At 43.6% G+C, this 14,036-nt stretch overlaps 1 protein-coding gene and 1 pseudogene across 2 annotated transcripts in view; both read right to left on the reverse strand.

The window, feature by feature from the left end:
• Positions 1-9,257, reverse strand: part of mtmr11 (myotubularin related protein 11) — a 34,563-nt gene extending 25,306 nt beyond the window's left edge. For both annotated transcript variants that reach the window (XM_055164035.1, XM_020922299.2), the window contains exon 1: positions 8,801-9,257. Coding sequence is in view for 1 of the 2 variants with exons in the window: in XM_020922299.2 (XP_020777958.1) it covers positions 8,801-8,857 (57 nt within the window). In the remaining variant the exon portion in view is untranslated. The remainder of the gene's footprint in view (positions 1-8,800) is intronic.
• Positions 9,258-12,277: 3,020 nt separating this feature from the next.
• LOC129411929 (5S ribosomal RNA) lies at positions 12,278-12,394 on the reverse strand (annotated as a pseudogene).
• Positions 12,395-14,036: the final 1,642 nt, after the last annotated feature.

Raw genomic sequence — 14,036 nt, forward strand, 5'->3', positions numbered from 1 at the left:
ATTCAGTATTCTGTAACTAAATACATTTTCAGAGTATTCCCATCATGTCTATTTCCTTGCAGACTCATGCTACAACAGAGACAAACAAACAGAGACATTTTAAAGATCATCTACTGTTCAGAGTACTCTTCTAGAAGCATACTTGAGTAATATTTTCATAAGGTAACAGAACTCTTACTTGAGTAAAAGTTGTAGTTACTCTTTCTACACATTATGACTTGACATGATGCTTTGACAATATGAAATGGTTTGAACATTTGTGTTTCTTGCAGCGCTCCTTCACATATGACTGAGTCTGTCTCATTTTTGTGTCTGGTCTTTGAAAAGACCAGACTTTCTCTTCTGGTGAGCCAACTGAGATTTTTCCTTCTCTGATCAGTGAGAAAAAAATGCTGAACAAACACTGAAACAAACATGAAGCTGTTTTAATACTATAATGTGCGTTTACACTATACAAAAGTATTCCAAGCATTCACAATACAGTACTGTGACTACCTCGTGTACTGAAATACATTACAAAATACATCCTTTAATCCTGGTATTCTGAAACTAAACCCAGACACACACACACACACACGTGCGCACACACACACACACGTGCGCACACACACACACGCACACACACACACACGCACGCACGCACACACACACACACACACACACACACAGACGGAGACACACATATGGAACTAAACTGCCAAAGGACATTCCAAGTTCATGCATTTGATTCACAATGGCAATACAGCTGATTCTGATTTCAAAAACACTCCATGATTGAATCCAAGGCTGCACCATTTGAAAAACATATTGAACGACCATTATTCTGACAAGCATTGTGATTGTGTTTGTGATTGATGTTTTCAAGGTCGTATGTTACACAAAATGGACTCTTGTGAGCTTTAAGCCATGTTCAAATACTGTGACCTCATTGAAAACATACCTGAGATGTTTTATGTTTCGTTGTTATTATGAGTTTGTCTTCATCTCCAAAGCCCAGAACGCTCTGTTCCACCTTGTGATGTCATGTAGTGGTAGTTTTCAAGTTAACAGCTCCTTTTACCTTTTGTAACTAGATTAGATTAGAGCACTTCCTGTATTACCATATGACATCACAAGGTGGAACAGATTATTTTGTGTGTCTCTTGTCTGAGAGAAGAACTAGCCTCAGTCTAAATGTTCAGGTTTGTGTGTTAAAAGTGTGTGAATGAAACAAAACCCAACTCCAGGTGTGTTTGTGATGAGGAAACTCCTTTAGAACATACAGTAGATCTGAAACAGCATAATACAGGCCCTGTTGGATTATGTTCAAAACTGACATTTTAAACACAACTTTTACACACAATAAGATATCCTGGAGAGACAGGGAGGGCATCTGACACACAGGCACATGTGACAACATGTTTGTAAAGATGTAAACTACAGGATTAGAGGTTTTTATACAGAACAACAATAGAGATTTTCTTGTTTATGGAGGAATTGTGGTTCTTCAAAAATTGCAGCCTTTGTGATTTGTTTATTGCATCCATTCAAATTGCAATTTTGATACAATCTTTGCAGAACTACATCAAAACTCTTATAGTTTTTTTTATAATTCAATCTGTATTAATTTTAATTTCATAATACCTCAAAAAAGAACAAAAAACTACAAAAATAAATCATAACAGTTCACACATTTAAATAGCTGCAGAAAAAAACGGCTCCACTGCTCAAACTGTCACTGTCCACTGTTCTGTGATGGACCTGACTGAGAGGTGGATTAGCCAATCAGAGAGAGACATGGTCCATTTAGGTCAAACTAAACATGACAGCTTGTGAGTAAAGAAGAAATTAAAACATAATAATCATTTTTAAAACATAGATTTTTGCAGAATCAACAGAAGAAGCAGCAAACTTTTGTTTATTTGTAAAGGAAGTGACAGATTTTTCTGAATGATAAGAGCATGCCTTCACAAAACCTATTCCGACTAGAACTGCAAGATTCATCTCAAATGAACCAAAATTGCAATGGGTGTGGTCGCAATTAGCAAATCCCATTATATATAGTCTTTCTAAAATCTGCTTAGACTGCAGTCTAAACCTCTACACACATGTTCTCAAATGCACGGGAGTCTTGGATTAGAGTGGCAAGAAAAGAAACTGGAGAATAAAGTGTGTATGTCACAGTGGGTGTGTACCAGTGGAGCTGAAAACTTAACTACAGGAGAATAAAGATGACTCAAACATGCACCAGTCTGAGTACAACTTCAGAGACTCAACGAGAAGAGGAACAACTAGAGCATGGTTAAAAGCTCTGAAAGTCCATTTTGGAGACTATGTCTCTTTCAAGTAATTACCTCTACATGTGCATCATGTCTGCTGCCTGTGTCCAACCAGGAAGTACCATTGCAAACTTGATGATGATGTGAACTCTTGTAGTTCTAGTGAAAAGAAACCTGTAACTGCAAATCATGAAGCTCTGTCCCTTGATTCTCACTCTGGCTCATAGATGAACAATGTTCACTCTGGCTCATACATGTGCAGTGTTCAGTGTGGCTCATACATGTGCAGTGTTCAGTGTGGCTCATACATGTGCAGTGTTCAGTGTGGCTCATACATGTGCAGTGTTCAGTGTGGCTCAGTCAGCAGCACAGGCCCAGCTGCACACTGTTATTCTGAGCAGTGTGGTGTGTTCAGGGCCCGCCTTGGAATGGAACAGCTCAGCAGCCCAAAACACAGGCTCTTTGATAGAGTGGACTTTACACCTGAATGCAGCGCCGCCTGTTTGTTTAAGCACACAGACAGAGCAGGGGCTGGAGGGAGGGGCCGGAGGGAGGAGGTATTTTTAGGCTCTGTGGGTGAATGAATAATGAATAGAGAATAAAGCATCGCTATGCATCTGATCCAACCACCACTTACAATACAAGTGCACAGTTTATACAGAAATGTACTGGTCAATGTAAAGAGCAGATTCACCTTAAAGAGGGATATTTGACTTCTCTGAGGTATGAACTGTAGATCACCATCTTCCTTTTATTGTTTTCAAAGTGTTATATTGTATTCCCCAAAACAATGTGTTAATGAGTTTAATAAGTTTCACTTTCGTTTGTGACACTCTTGAGTCTCTCATCCCTTTGCTCTCGGCACTAAGTCACTCCACCTTCAGAGCGCTATCACAACACAATCAGCGAGCGTCCCGCTAATAAAGCTACTGTCAAGTTGCTGTGTACAGTTCAGTTTCATGTTTTGGAATATTTGTGGAGACTTATCATGAGGGAGCATGGCTGATACTCAAACAAGCATGGATGACACTGAAACTCTCTGAAGAACGTTATAATATTGGAGAAAGCTCCAAAGATCAATTTTGCATAATACTCCCTTTTTAAAAGTGTTGTAGTCAAGACTGCACTAATCTAGACCAAGACCAGTCTGAGACCACAGGGTCCCAAGACCAGGACAAGACCGAGACATCTGAGGGTCAAGACCAAGACAAGACCAAGAGCACAGCCCATCAAGACCAAATCGAGACCATCTTTGTCATTTCCTACATTTATTTGTATTTTACAGTTATTTTGGCACATTTATATCAATGTTTTTTATAAATCTATCATCATTCTATTTGATTAATGTTCATTTAAGCTTAAAATAAGACAAGCAAACTGTGCTGCACTGAAACACTTCTGTGCTCGTTTTTTGGACCCTCACCCACAGTTTGAGAACCTCTTCTTTAATCTCACTTCCACTGACACATTACTCAAAACAACTTCAAAGTGAATCAAGTCAGTTTTTTCAATTTTTAAGAATTAATTGATTAATTTAATGAAGTTTGTTCATAACATTTACAGTTACATTCTCTTACAGGTTTGGCAGTGATATTCAAGAGCCTCTGCACTTTTACCGGCCGTAACCAAATATGATCAAGTCCGAGACAAGACCAAGACCAAATGCGCTTGAGACCAAGATCATAAAAAAGTGGTCCTGAGACCAGTCTCAAGGTCAAGACTGGTCTCAAGTACCACAACACTACTTTTTAATCTAAATAATTCACTCCCAAACCTTCAGCTAGCTCACTCCAAGCATTCTCCATTCTGCTGCTGACCCATAGAACTCATAATAAAAATAAAATGACTGGCAGCTAATAGGAATTTCAGTCAGCTGAGACACCAGCGACCAATTAAATGCCCTGTAGTTGATTTTTTTGTCTTATAAACATTAATTTTTTTATTTAATTTTTGCTGTGGTCTAGTTATTTCCCACATACCTTCTGAATTCTGAGCATCCTAATCAGTCACTGCTTCACTTTTCACAACTCTCAGAGGCCAGAGTGGAGTTTAGCTGTGACAGTAACGCTAGCTGGCATGCTAACCACACACTTCCTGATACCTTATAATTAGATGCAGACAGTACACAGAGCACTGGTTTTGGAGCGGTGGGGCAGGAGGTATTTTTAGGCTGGCTGGATGAATGGGGCCTAGGACATCATTGTGTTTTTGTCTGGAACAGCTCCTCAGAGGGTTGGTTTCCCTTTGACCCACTGTTTACTGGAGCCTTATTTACTGAAGAGTTCCATCACAAAAACAGATGTGATTTAAAAAAGAAGCTGAGACTTGTGTAAACTCTCTGTACAGTAGTGTTTTTAAACTCATGTATTTTTGTGCCGTAAAGATCATCAAGAAAACTAGAATGGAGCTAAAATGAAAACTTTACTGTGGATATTTTTTTAATAAAAGAACAAAAAGACAATATGAATCTGAACTGACAACCTAACACAAGAATCACATTTCAGAACATGTTTGTACAGATCTAAACTAAAGTGTTAGCAGTTTTTATACAGAATAAGATATGAGATTTTGTTGTTTGTGGAGGAAATGATGATACACAACAGATTTTAAAATGTGGAGTTGGCACAAAAGCAATATAACAAATATTCTGTAATGAAGCTTCACCAGTCCTCATTCAAATATAACAAGTCACTTCAGTCCTCTTGTGGTCTCTGATTTATGGTTGTGGTCATTAAAGTACTACAAAGTATATTAGATGACTTCATGTGGCCCGGCCCTGGACGACCCAAAGCCCGGGACAAAGCTCAGACGCAGTCAGGATCAGATGGACACGGCTCTGTTACATGTTATGTGTGTGTGGTGGTCAGACAGCCCCACCCTAGGGTGCTCACAAACACTTTAGAGACTGCTCCACCACTGTCTCACATTCCTCCTTTACCCTGTTCTCCAGCCGGGCACCACATGTGAGCCCTCCTCCTCTAACCACTGCAAACAAAAGAGAAAACAGCATCTGTGTCGTATTTACAGCTCCACACTATGGGACTGTGTGAAGAATCACTGTTATTACACACACATACGCACACACACATACATACACATACACACACACGCAATTCATGTATTCTTTTAAAATCCCATAGTTCAGGTTCATGGCTTTAGTCCTTTGAACTGCTGATAGTCTTTAGTGTTTAATAATGACACCACTTACCTCTTACGTGAACCTAGCCTATATAAGCCCACGTACTTCACCTCTGTGTACTTATACTTCAAACCAAGGACCCTGCATTTGCACCCATGACAAATAGTAAAAAGTACATATGTTTTACTTTATAGAATCATTACAACTGTTTCACATTAACAGTACAGACCCTGACAGATCATCACGGACCCTCACAGACCCTGACAGACCTCCACAGACCATCACAGACCCTGACAGACCATCACAGACCCTGACAGACCAGCACAGACCCTGACAGACCATCACAGACCCTGACAGACCATCACAGACCCTGACAGACCATCACAGACCCTGACAGACCAGCACAGACCCTCACAGACCCTGACAGACCATCACAGACCCTGACAGACCATCACAGACCCTGACAGACCAGCACAGACCCTCACAGACCCTCACAGACCATCACAGACCCTGACAGACCAGCACAGACCCTGACAGACCAGCACAGACCCTCACAGACCATCACAGACCCTGACAGACCAGCACAGACCCTGACAGACCAGCACAGACCCTCACAGACCCTGACAGACCAGCACAGACCCTGACAGACCAGCACAGACCCTCACAGACCCTGACAGACCATCACAGACCCTGACAGACCAGCACAGACCCTGACAGACCCTGACAGACCATCACAGACCCTGACAGACCAGCACAGACCCTGACAGACCCTGACAGACCATCACAGACCCTGACAGACCAGCACAGACCCTGACAGACCAGCACAGACCCTGACAGACCCTGACAGACCATCACAGACCCTGACAGACCAGCACAGACCCTCACAGACCAGCACAGACCCTCACAGACCCTGACAGACCATCACAGACCCTGACAGACCTTGACAGACCATCACAGACCTTAACAGACCGTGACAGACCCTCACAGACCCTCACAGAGCCCACTAGTCCACTGGCCAACCAAAACCCACCTATCCTCCTTCACTCGTGTGTGTGAGAGATGAGCAGTTCATTTTGGGCACATCCAGGAAGTTACCACAGAACCATGTGACCAGTAGACCCTCTCCCATTGGCTGCTGGGGAAAGTGGCAGGTTGTGGCGAAGCTGTGTCACAGTCACACAAACAAGAGAAAAACACAGTCATAGAGGAGCTGCCCTGTCTCCTCAAGTGTGGGAGCGACTGGAGGAACTGTGCACGCTCCATGTGACCTCCCAGTGACTCACAGCAAGTCATTTCTGAGCTCTAACTGCTTTTAAAAACACAGCGTGACAATGATCTGCACTAAAATTGACACTGCTTTCCCGGTGGTTTACCCTCACAGTTCTAGGTTGCATTTTCATTACTCTACAGGAAATCTACAAACTTATGATCCACAAATGTTGAATCTTCTCATTATTTTGAGATCGGTTCCACAAACATATCAATTTAACGTCTTAAAGTCAAATCACGTCTGTGCGGTTGAAGCAGCTCCACTTTTCTGCTATTTGTGCAGAGGGGATGTTAAGCTATGTTAGTTTTTGTTTCATGTGGATCGGCCCAGTAATTACAGAGATATACACCATAAACCAGGTCAACACATCTGTAATCTAACAGTTGCCGCAAACTCCTCCTGTCCTGCAGCTCACTTTAACCATGGACCTTAAGCATTACCTCTTGGTTGCTGGTTCAAACCTAACTATTGTTATCCTGAGTAAGAGACTTGACTGCTAACATTATTCCTGATTGAGACAGGGAGGGCATCTAGTGTTAAGACCTGCAAATATTAGAACTGGATAATGGACTATTTGAGTATTTTTTTGCAGTACTATTACATACAATCATAAATGTTTTACAATTTCATTCACTCAGACTGCCACTGTCACTCATCCAGAAGGTGGACAAATTGTCTTGCTCACAGACACAACAACACCATGCACCAAGACTATGGGCCCTGGAGAGGCTGTCTGCTATGACTTTCTCTGAATAGTCTCTGGCCCAGGAGATGGAAGAAAGACCCACACAGTCCCCTGCTAGAAGCACCAGGCCAGAAGCACCAGGCCACAACACCAGGCCAGAAGCACCAGGCCAGAAGCATCAGGCCACAACACCAGGCCAGAAGCACCAGGCCAGAAGCACCAGGATAGAAGCACCAGGCCAGAAGCACCAGGCCAGAAGCACCAGGCCAGAAGCACCAGGATAGAAGCACCAGGCCAGAAGCACCAGGCCAGAAGCACCAGGCCAGAAACACCAGGCCACAACACCAGGCCAGAAGCACCAGGCCAGAAACACCAGGCCACAACACCAGGCCAGAAGCACCAGGCCAGAAGCACCAGGCCACAACACCAGGCCAGAAGCACCAGGCCAGAAACACCAGGCCAGATGCACCAGGCCAGAAACACCAGGGTAGAAACACCAGGGTAGAGGCATGGTGATATTTCAGCTTGATTTGATAAACCAGATCACACCATCACACACATCAACATTAGGAATATTAAAGATCACCTTACTGGTCCTGGTGTCAATAATGGTAAATAATGGTTACATCATGGTGTTTCCCTCACAATATCGTAACATTAAAACCTGATACAGCGACATCCTACTGATCAGGCAGGCTACAGTGTGAACAAAACTACAAATTGATGAAAACTTGAGTGTGAACAAAACTACAGTGTGACCAAACCTGCACAAGACACAAGCGTTAATACTCATGATGATAAAAACTTGAGCCATTATTGCACTACCACATCCATACACACCATAACTAAACACACACTATTGTACTCAGTTACAAGCACAAGAGGCTACTGCTACCAAAATTATAAAAGTTAAAAGAACGCGTCCAGAAAAGCAGGACATGCAGTGCTGTTCTGTTTGTTAGTTTATAAAGGAGCAGAGACACCAGTGATGTGAGACAATTGACACCATGGAACAGAACGACTGGTACAAACCTCAACTGAATGAAAAATGACTAATGACAATTCATTAAATGTAACTGTAATGTAATAATTCAAATGTAGGACAATTACAAGCATAGAAGAAGCTACGGGTTTACTAACACACTACCACACACACTACCATATACTATCATACACTACCATATACTATCATACACTACCATATACTATCATACACTACCATATACTATCATACACTACCATATACTATCATACACTACCATATACTAGCACACACTGGTGTGTGTCATTAGGCTGCAGTGCGATTTCACACTTGAACAGCAGGAGAGTCCTGATGAGAGCAGCAGAACCTACAGAGGTGCTTTGGACCCAGAGTTCTGCAGACTCCTGATGTGTTTAGACCCCAGAACCAAACCCAGAGTGAGGCCCCCGTGCGCTCCACGGCTTACCTTGATGTCCGGCTCCATCTGGCGCACTTTAAACGTGCTTTTAGACCCGCTCAGCATGTTGAACGGCACGTCTGGACACCAGTGCGTGGATAATACTGCTGCTTGTACTGTGTGTGGATGTCTTCCGTTTTCCTCGAGTCCGAATGCGCGAGAGAAGCCGTTAGCAGCGCAGCGGGCTATGGCAGAGCCCGGGGCCGCACATAGAACCGCCGCAGCCCGCTACAGTCCTGCACGTTCATATCTCTGTCGGAAGCTTGTCCTCACCAGTGTCCACAGTGTCCACAATGTCCACCAGCCCGCTGCTCTCTCTGCTTTTGTGTCGCGGAGTAGCGGGGGCAGCGCACAGCAGCTTCTTAAAGGAGCCGCATGCGCATTACGTGCCAAAGACTCGATCTGTCCGTGCGTGTGTCTTAAGACCGTAGAGCCGGACACCGTGCAGCCGGACACCATGCAACCGATCCGGGTCACTTCCTTAGGTGAAGGCGCGCGGGTGTCACTCCACAGAGCGCACGAGCCTTCTCTCGCGCACTGTCTGCGCTCTGTGACGGGCGCACAAACAGCCCAACACTCTGGGACCTGACTCTCTCTCGGGCACTTTTTTCTCAAATGGAAATGTGCAAAAGTCACGGTTCAGCACATTCTCTACCTCTGTCGTCCTGTTTTGAGCTCAACATCTCTTCTCTCATCTTTAATCACGTTCCGTTGTGCAATTTGAGGCCATTTTGTCTTTATTTTTATTTTATCTGTGTTAAACTTATTTGAATGATGCAACAAAACAATGTATTTATCAAAGCTCGAGATATAGTTCTTTTAAATAGCCTATTTGACTTTTGATAGGCCTATCACAGTTTTCACAGTTACTGGTTGTCTGGAATGTTCCAGTATGGCATTTCCATTGAAGAATGGATGTTAAAAGTTAAAAGATGAAAGTTTTAAGTCTTTGCAACTTGGACTTAAAGGGCCCATATTACTATTTTCTGTTCTGTTATAATGCTGTTTCCTTGTCAAAAAAAAAAAAAAGAAAAAAAAAAGAAAAGAAAAAGAAAACATCTGCAGTTGGGTTTTGTTTCATTCACACATGTTTAACACACAAATCTTGCATATTTAAGTGGAGTTTTTCTCTCACACAGAAAACACTCCACTCTTCCACCTTGTGATGTCAGGTAGTGATACAGGAAGTGCTCCACTGTGTTTTCAAATTCCACACACCTTCACTAGAATCACTGGGATTCTGGAATTGCGGGTGAAGTGTCCCTGCCTCAAGTGGAGGAGTTAATGTATCTTGGGGTCTTGTTCACGAGTGAGAGGAGGATGGAGCGTGAGATTGACAGGTGGATGGTTGCAGCGTCAGCAGTGATGCCGTCGCTGTATCAGATTGTTGTGGTGAAGAGGGAACTGGACCGAAAGGCAAAGCTCTTGATCAGTCTACAAGGAGCCAGCTGAGGTGGCTCGTGCATCTGTTACGGATGTCTCCAGGATGCCTTCTCGGGAAGTGTTCCAGGCATGTCCCACTGGAAGGAGGCCAAGACCCAGGACACGCTGGAGGGACTATGTCTCTGGGCTGGCCTGGGAACACCTCGCTGTCCCCCCAGAGGAGCCTGAGGACGTGTCTGGGGTGAGGGAAGTCTGGAAATCCCTGAATAGATTGCAGCCCCTGTGACCCGGGCCCGGATAAGCGGAAGAAAATGGATGGATGGAATTGCCGATCTCTGAACACTCTGAATCACTGAACCAAAGGTAAAAGGAGCTGTTCACATGAACACCATCATCGCTTCCTGACATCACAAGGTGGGACAGAATATTTTGAGCTGTGGACATGTAGACAGACTAATAATAAAGGATTACTTAAACATGTGTGAATGAAACCAAACACAACTTCAGGTCTGTTTTTGAAGACTTAACAACATTATAATATGATAAAAAATAAAAAAAAATATAAAAAACCACAGGAGTCAGTTTTGCATAATATAGGACCTTTAAGCTTAAACTATGGACATGACCCCACCTTCTCCTGGAGCTGGACTCACCTGTCTCTCAAACGTCCCCAGCAGCTGTCAGGTGTCCTCAGACCGGCCACAGGTACGCCTCTTTGTCCTCTCCTCTTCTGGTCTCGTCTCGCTGTGAGCTGTGGTGCTGAGGTCCTCTCTGGTCCCGTCCGGCTGTGAGCTGCGGGAGAGAGTGGTCTGGATTGGGCCCTTGGGTGCCGGTGAATATTTCAGCAGGAGTTCGGATGACTCTGTAGAGTGGAACCTGAGCTGCTGGGCTGACGGGCCCATAAAGCCTCTCTCATGGATCATACACATCAGTCTGGTGGAGCTGCCATGTCACTTTTTGTATCTGTGCATAATCCTCCAGGACCCCCTCCTGTTCACATGCACAACAGCCCGTGCATGGAGTGCAAGAAGTGATAAAGTGATGTTTTTAGTGTTCTCCAGATAACACTTTTTTTTATAACAGCCCATCCTCACCATTTCAAAGCTGCCTTTCAAAACATGAGCCAGCATTTTTATTTTATTTTTTTCACAACAGAACGTGTGTCTCCAGAGCCTTAACCTGCAGATAGAGGACACATGTTTGTCTAAGTCTCAGTATATGTAGAGAACATGCCTCATTTAGTTTAGTTGATTTATTTAATGAGACAGGGACAGTGCACACCTTAACAAGAGACATGCAGTGTACCAGGCTGTAGCACTAGTGCTAATTTCCACCTGTAGTCTCCAGGCAAATTCCAAAAGTCTCTTGCTTGTGTCCTCTGAACTGCACATGCTGCACTTAATTGATTAAAATCCCATGAATGATGTTAAAAACTGAGCTCAAAAACACAAAGTTTCAAACACTGCTCAGTGTGTGACCCAGGTAGCCACAAAAGCAGTCAACCACTCTGTTGCCATGGGAATTAATTAAAAAAACATACAAAGATGTCTTTACAATGGCCAGACCATCACAAAAGTTCTGTTTCATCATTCATATCACATCACATTCACAACATGGATGTGAAGAGATCAGCACTGAAACTGAAACTAATTAAAAGCTATATCTGAAGGGAAAAGTTAACCTCTGGAGACACAAAGGTCATGGTTTTATGAAGTGTAGAATCAAAATCTTGCACACAGTTCATTTAAATGTGCCTTTCTTGAAAAACACTTGAAAACACGATCTTACGACTCACCTCAAACTGAGACTGTGTCTGTGGTGTGTTGAGACAAAGACTGCATGGTTCCGACCAGAAGCTCAGATGCCTCAGGGCCTTTCAAAATACCCAAAGCGCTTTACAGTTCATTATTCAGTCACTCCACACTCAGTGGTGGTAAACTACTTCTGTAGCCACAGCTGCCCTGGGACAATTTGACGGAAGCGTGGCTGCCAATCTGCGCCATCAGCCCCTCCAACCACCACCATCACTCACGCTCACACCACTTTCATACTAGGCAATGTGGGTGAAGTGTCTTGCCTAAGGACACAACAACAGTTTCTTTGCCACTGTGGCACCTGGAATTCCTAGTGGTCTCCCATCCAAGTACTACCCAGGCCCAGCCTGCTTAGCTTCTGAGATCTGACAGGATCAGGCTTTTACAAGCCGGTATGGCCACACATCTGAGTACATCTGAACACATCTGAACATACCTGAGCACATCTGAACACATCTGAACACATCTGAACACACCTGAACACACCTGAGCACATCTGAATACATCTGAACACATCTGAACACATCTGAACACACCTGAGCACATCTGAACACATCTGAGCACATCTGAACACATCTGAACACATCTGAGCACATCTGAACACATGTGAACACATCTGAGCACATCTGAACACATGTGAACACACCTGAGCACATCTGAACACATCTGAACACATCTGAGCACATCTGAACACATCTGAACACATCTGAGCACATCTGAACACACCTGAGCACATCTGAACACATCTGAACACATCTGAGCACATCTGAACACACCTGAGCACATCTGAACACATCTGAACACATCTGAACACATCTGAGCACATCTGAACACATGTGAACACACCTGAGCACATCTGAACACATCTGAGCACATCTGAGCACATCTGAACACATCTGAGCACATCTGAGCACATCTGAACACATCTGAACACATCCAAACACATCTGAACACACCTGAGCACATCTGAACACACCTGAACACATCTGAACACACCTGAACACACCTGAGCACATCTGAACACATCTGAACACATCTGAGCACATCTGAGCACATCTGAGCACATCTGAACACACCTGAACACACCTGAACACACCTGAACACACCTGAACGCAGCTGAACATACCTGAGCTGAGCACATCTGAACACACGGGAACACATCTGAACACATCCGAACACATCTGAGCACATCTGAACACATCTGACCACATCTGAACACACCTCAGGACATCTGAACACACCTGAGCACATCTGAACACATCTGAACACACCTCAGGACATCTGAACACACCTGAGCACATCTGAACACATCTGAACACACCTCAGGACATCTGAACACACCTGAGCACATCTGAACACACCTCAGTACATCTGAACACATCTGAACACATCTGAGCTCCGCCTCTCAGGTACTACAGAAAAAAGTGCAGGGAGAGGGAGACACACTATGACATGCTCCACTCCGGGTTTATAAAAATAAGTGCTAACTTTCATATTGATAAATCTTCGCAGGAGCCTCTGCGAGGTCTGGAGTGACCTGACCATGTCCTTCAGACCAGACGTGAGTTAGAGCATAGCGGAGGTGTCATTTCAAATCTAAATAAACACTTAAGGACAGCTGTTTAGTCATACAGATGCAGAGTGCAATGTGCCAATCATTCTGAAACACTGTGAATTACATGTGCTTAATCACACGCGACATCATCTGTGTTTGGTGCAAGGCTCAACTAAACAGAGTATTCAGACTGTACTAAACAGAGTATTCAGACTGTACTAAACAGAGTATTCAGACTGTACTAAACAGAGTATTCAGACTGTACTAAACAGAGTATTTAGACTGTACTAAACAGAGTATTCAGACTGTACTAAACAGAGTATTCAGACTGTACTAAACAGAGTATTCAGACTGTACTAAACAGAGTATTCAGACTGTACTAAACAGAGTATTTAGACTGTACTAAACAGAGTATTCAGACTGTACTAAACAGAGTATTCAGACTGTACTAAACAGAGTATTCAGACTGTACTAAACAGAGTATTCAGACTGT

This window comes from Boleophthalmus pectinirostris, unplaced genomic scaffold, assembly GCF_026225935.1.
Source record: "Boleophthalmus pectinirostris isolate CB_2022bp ecotype Guang Dong unplaced genomic scaffold, ASM2622593v1 HiC_scaffold_6, whole genome shotgun sequence".
NCBI lineage: Eukaryota > Metazoa > Chordata > Actinopteri > Gobiiformes > Gobiidae > Boleophthalmus > Boleophthalmus pectinirostris.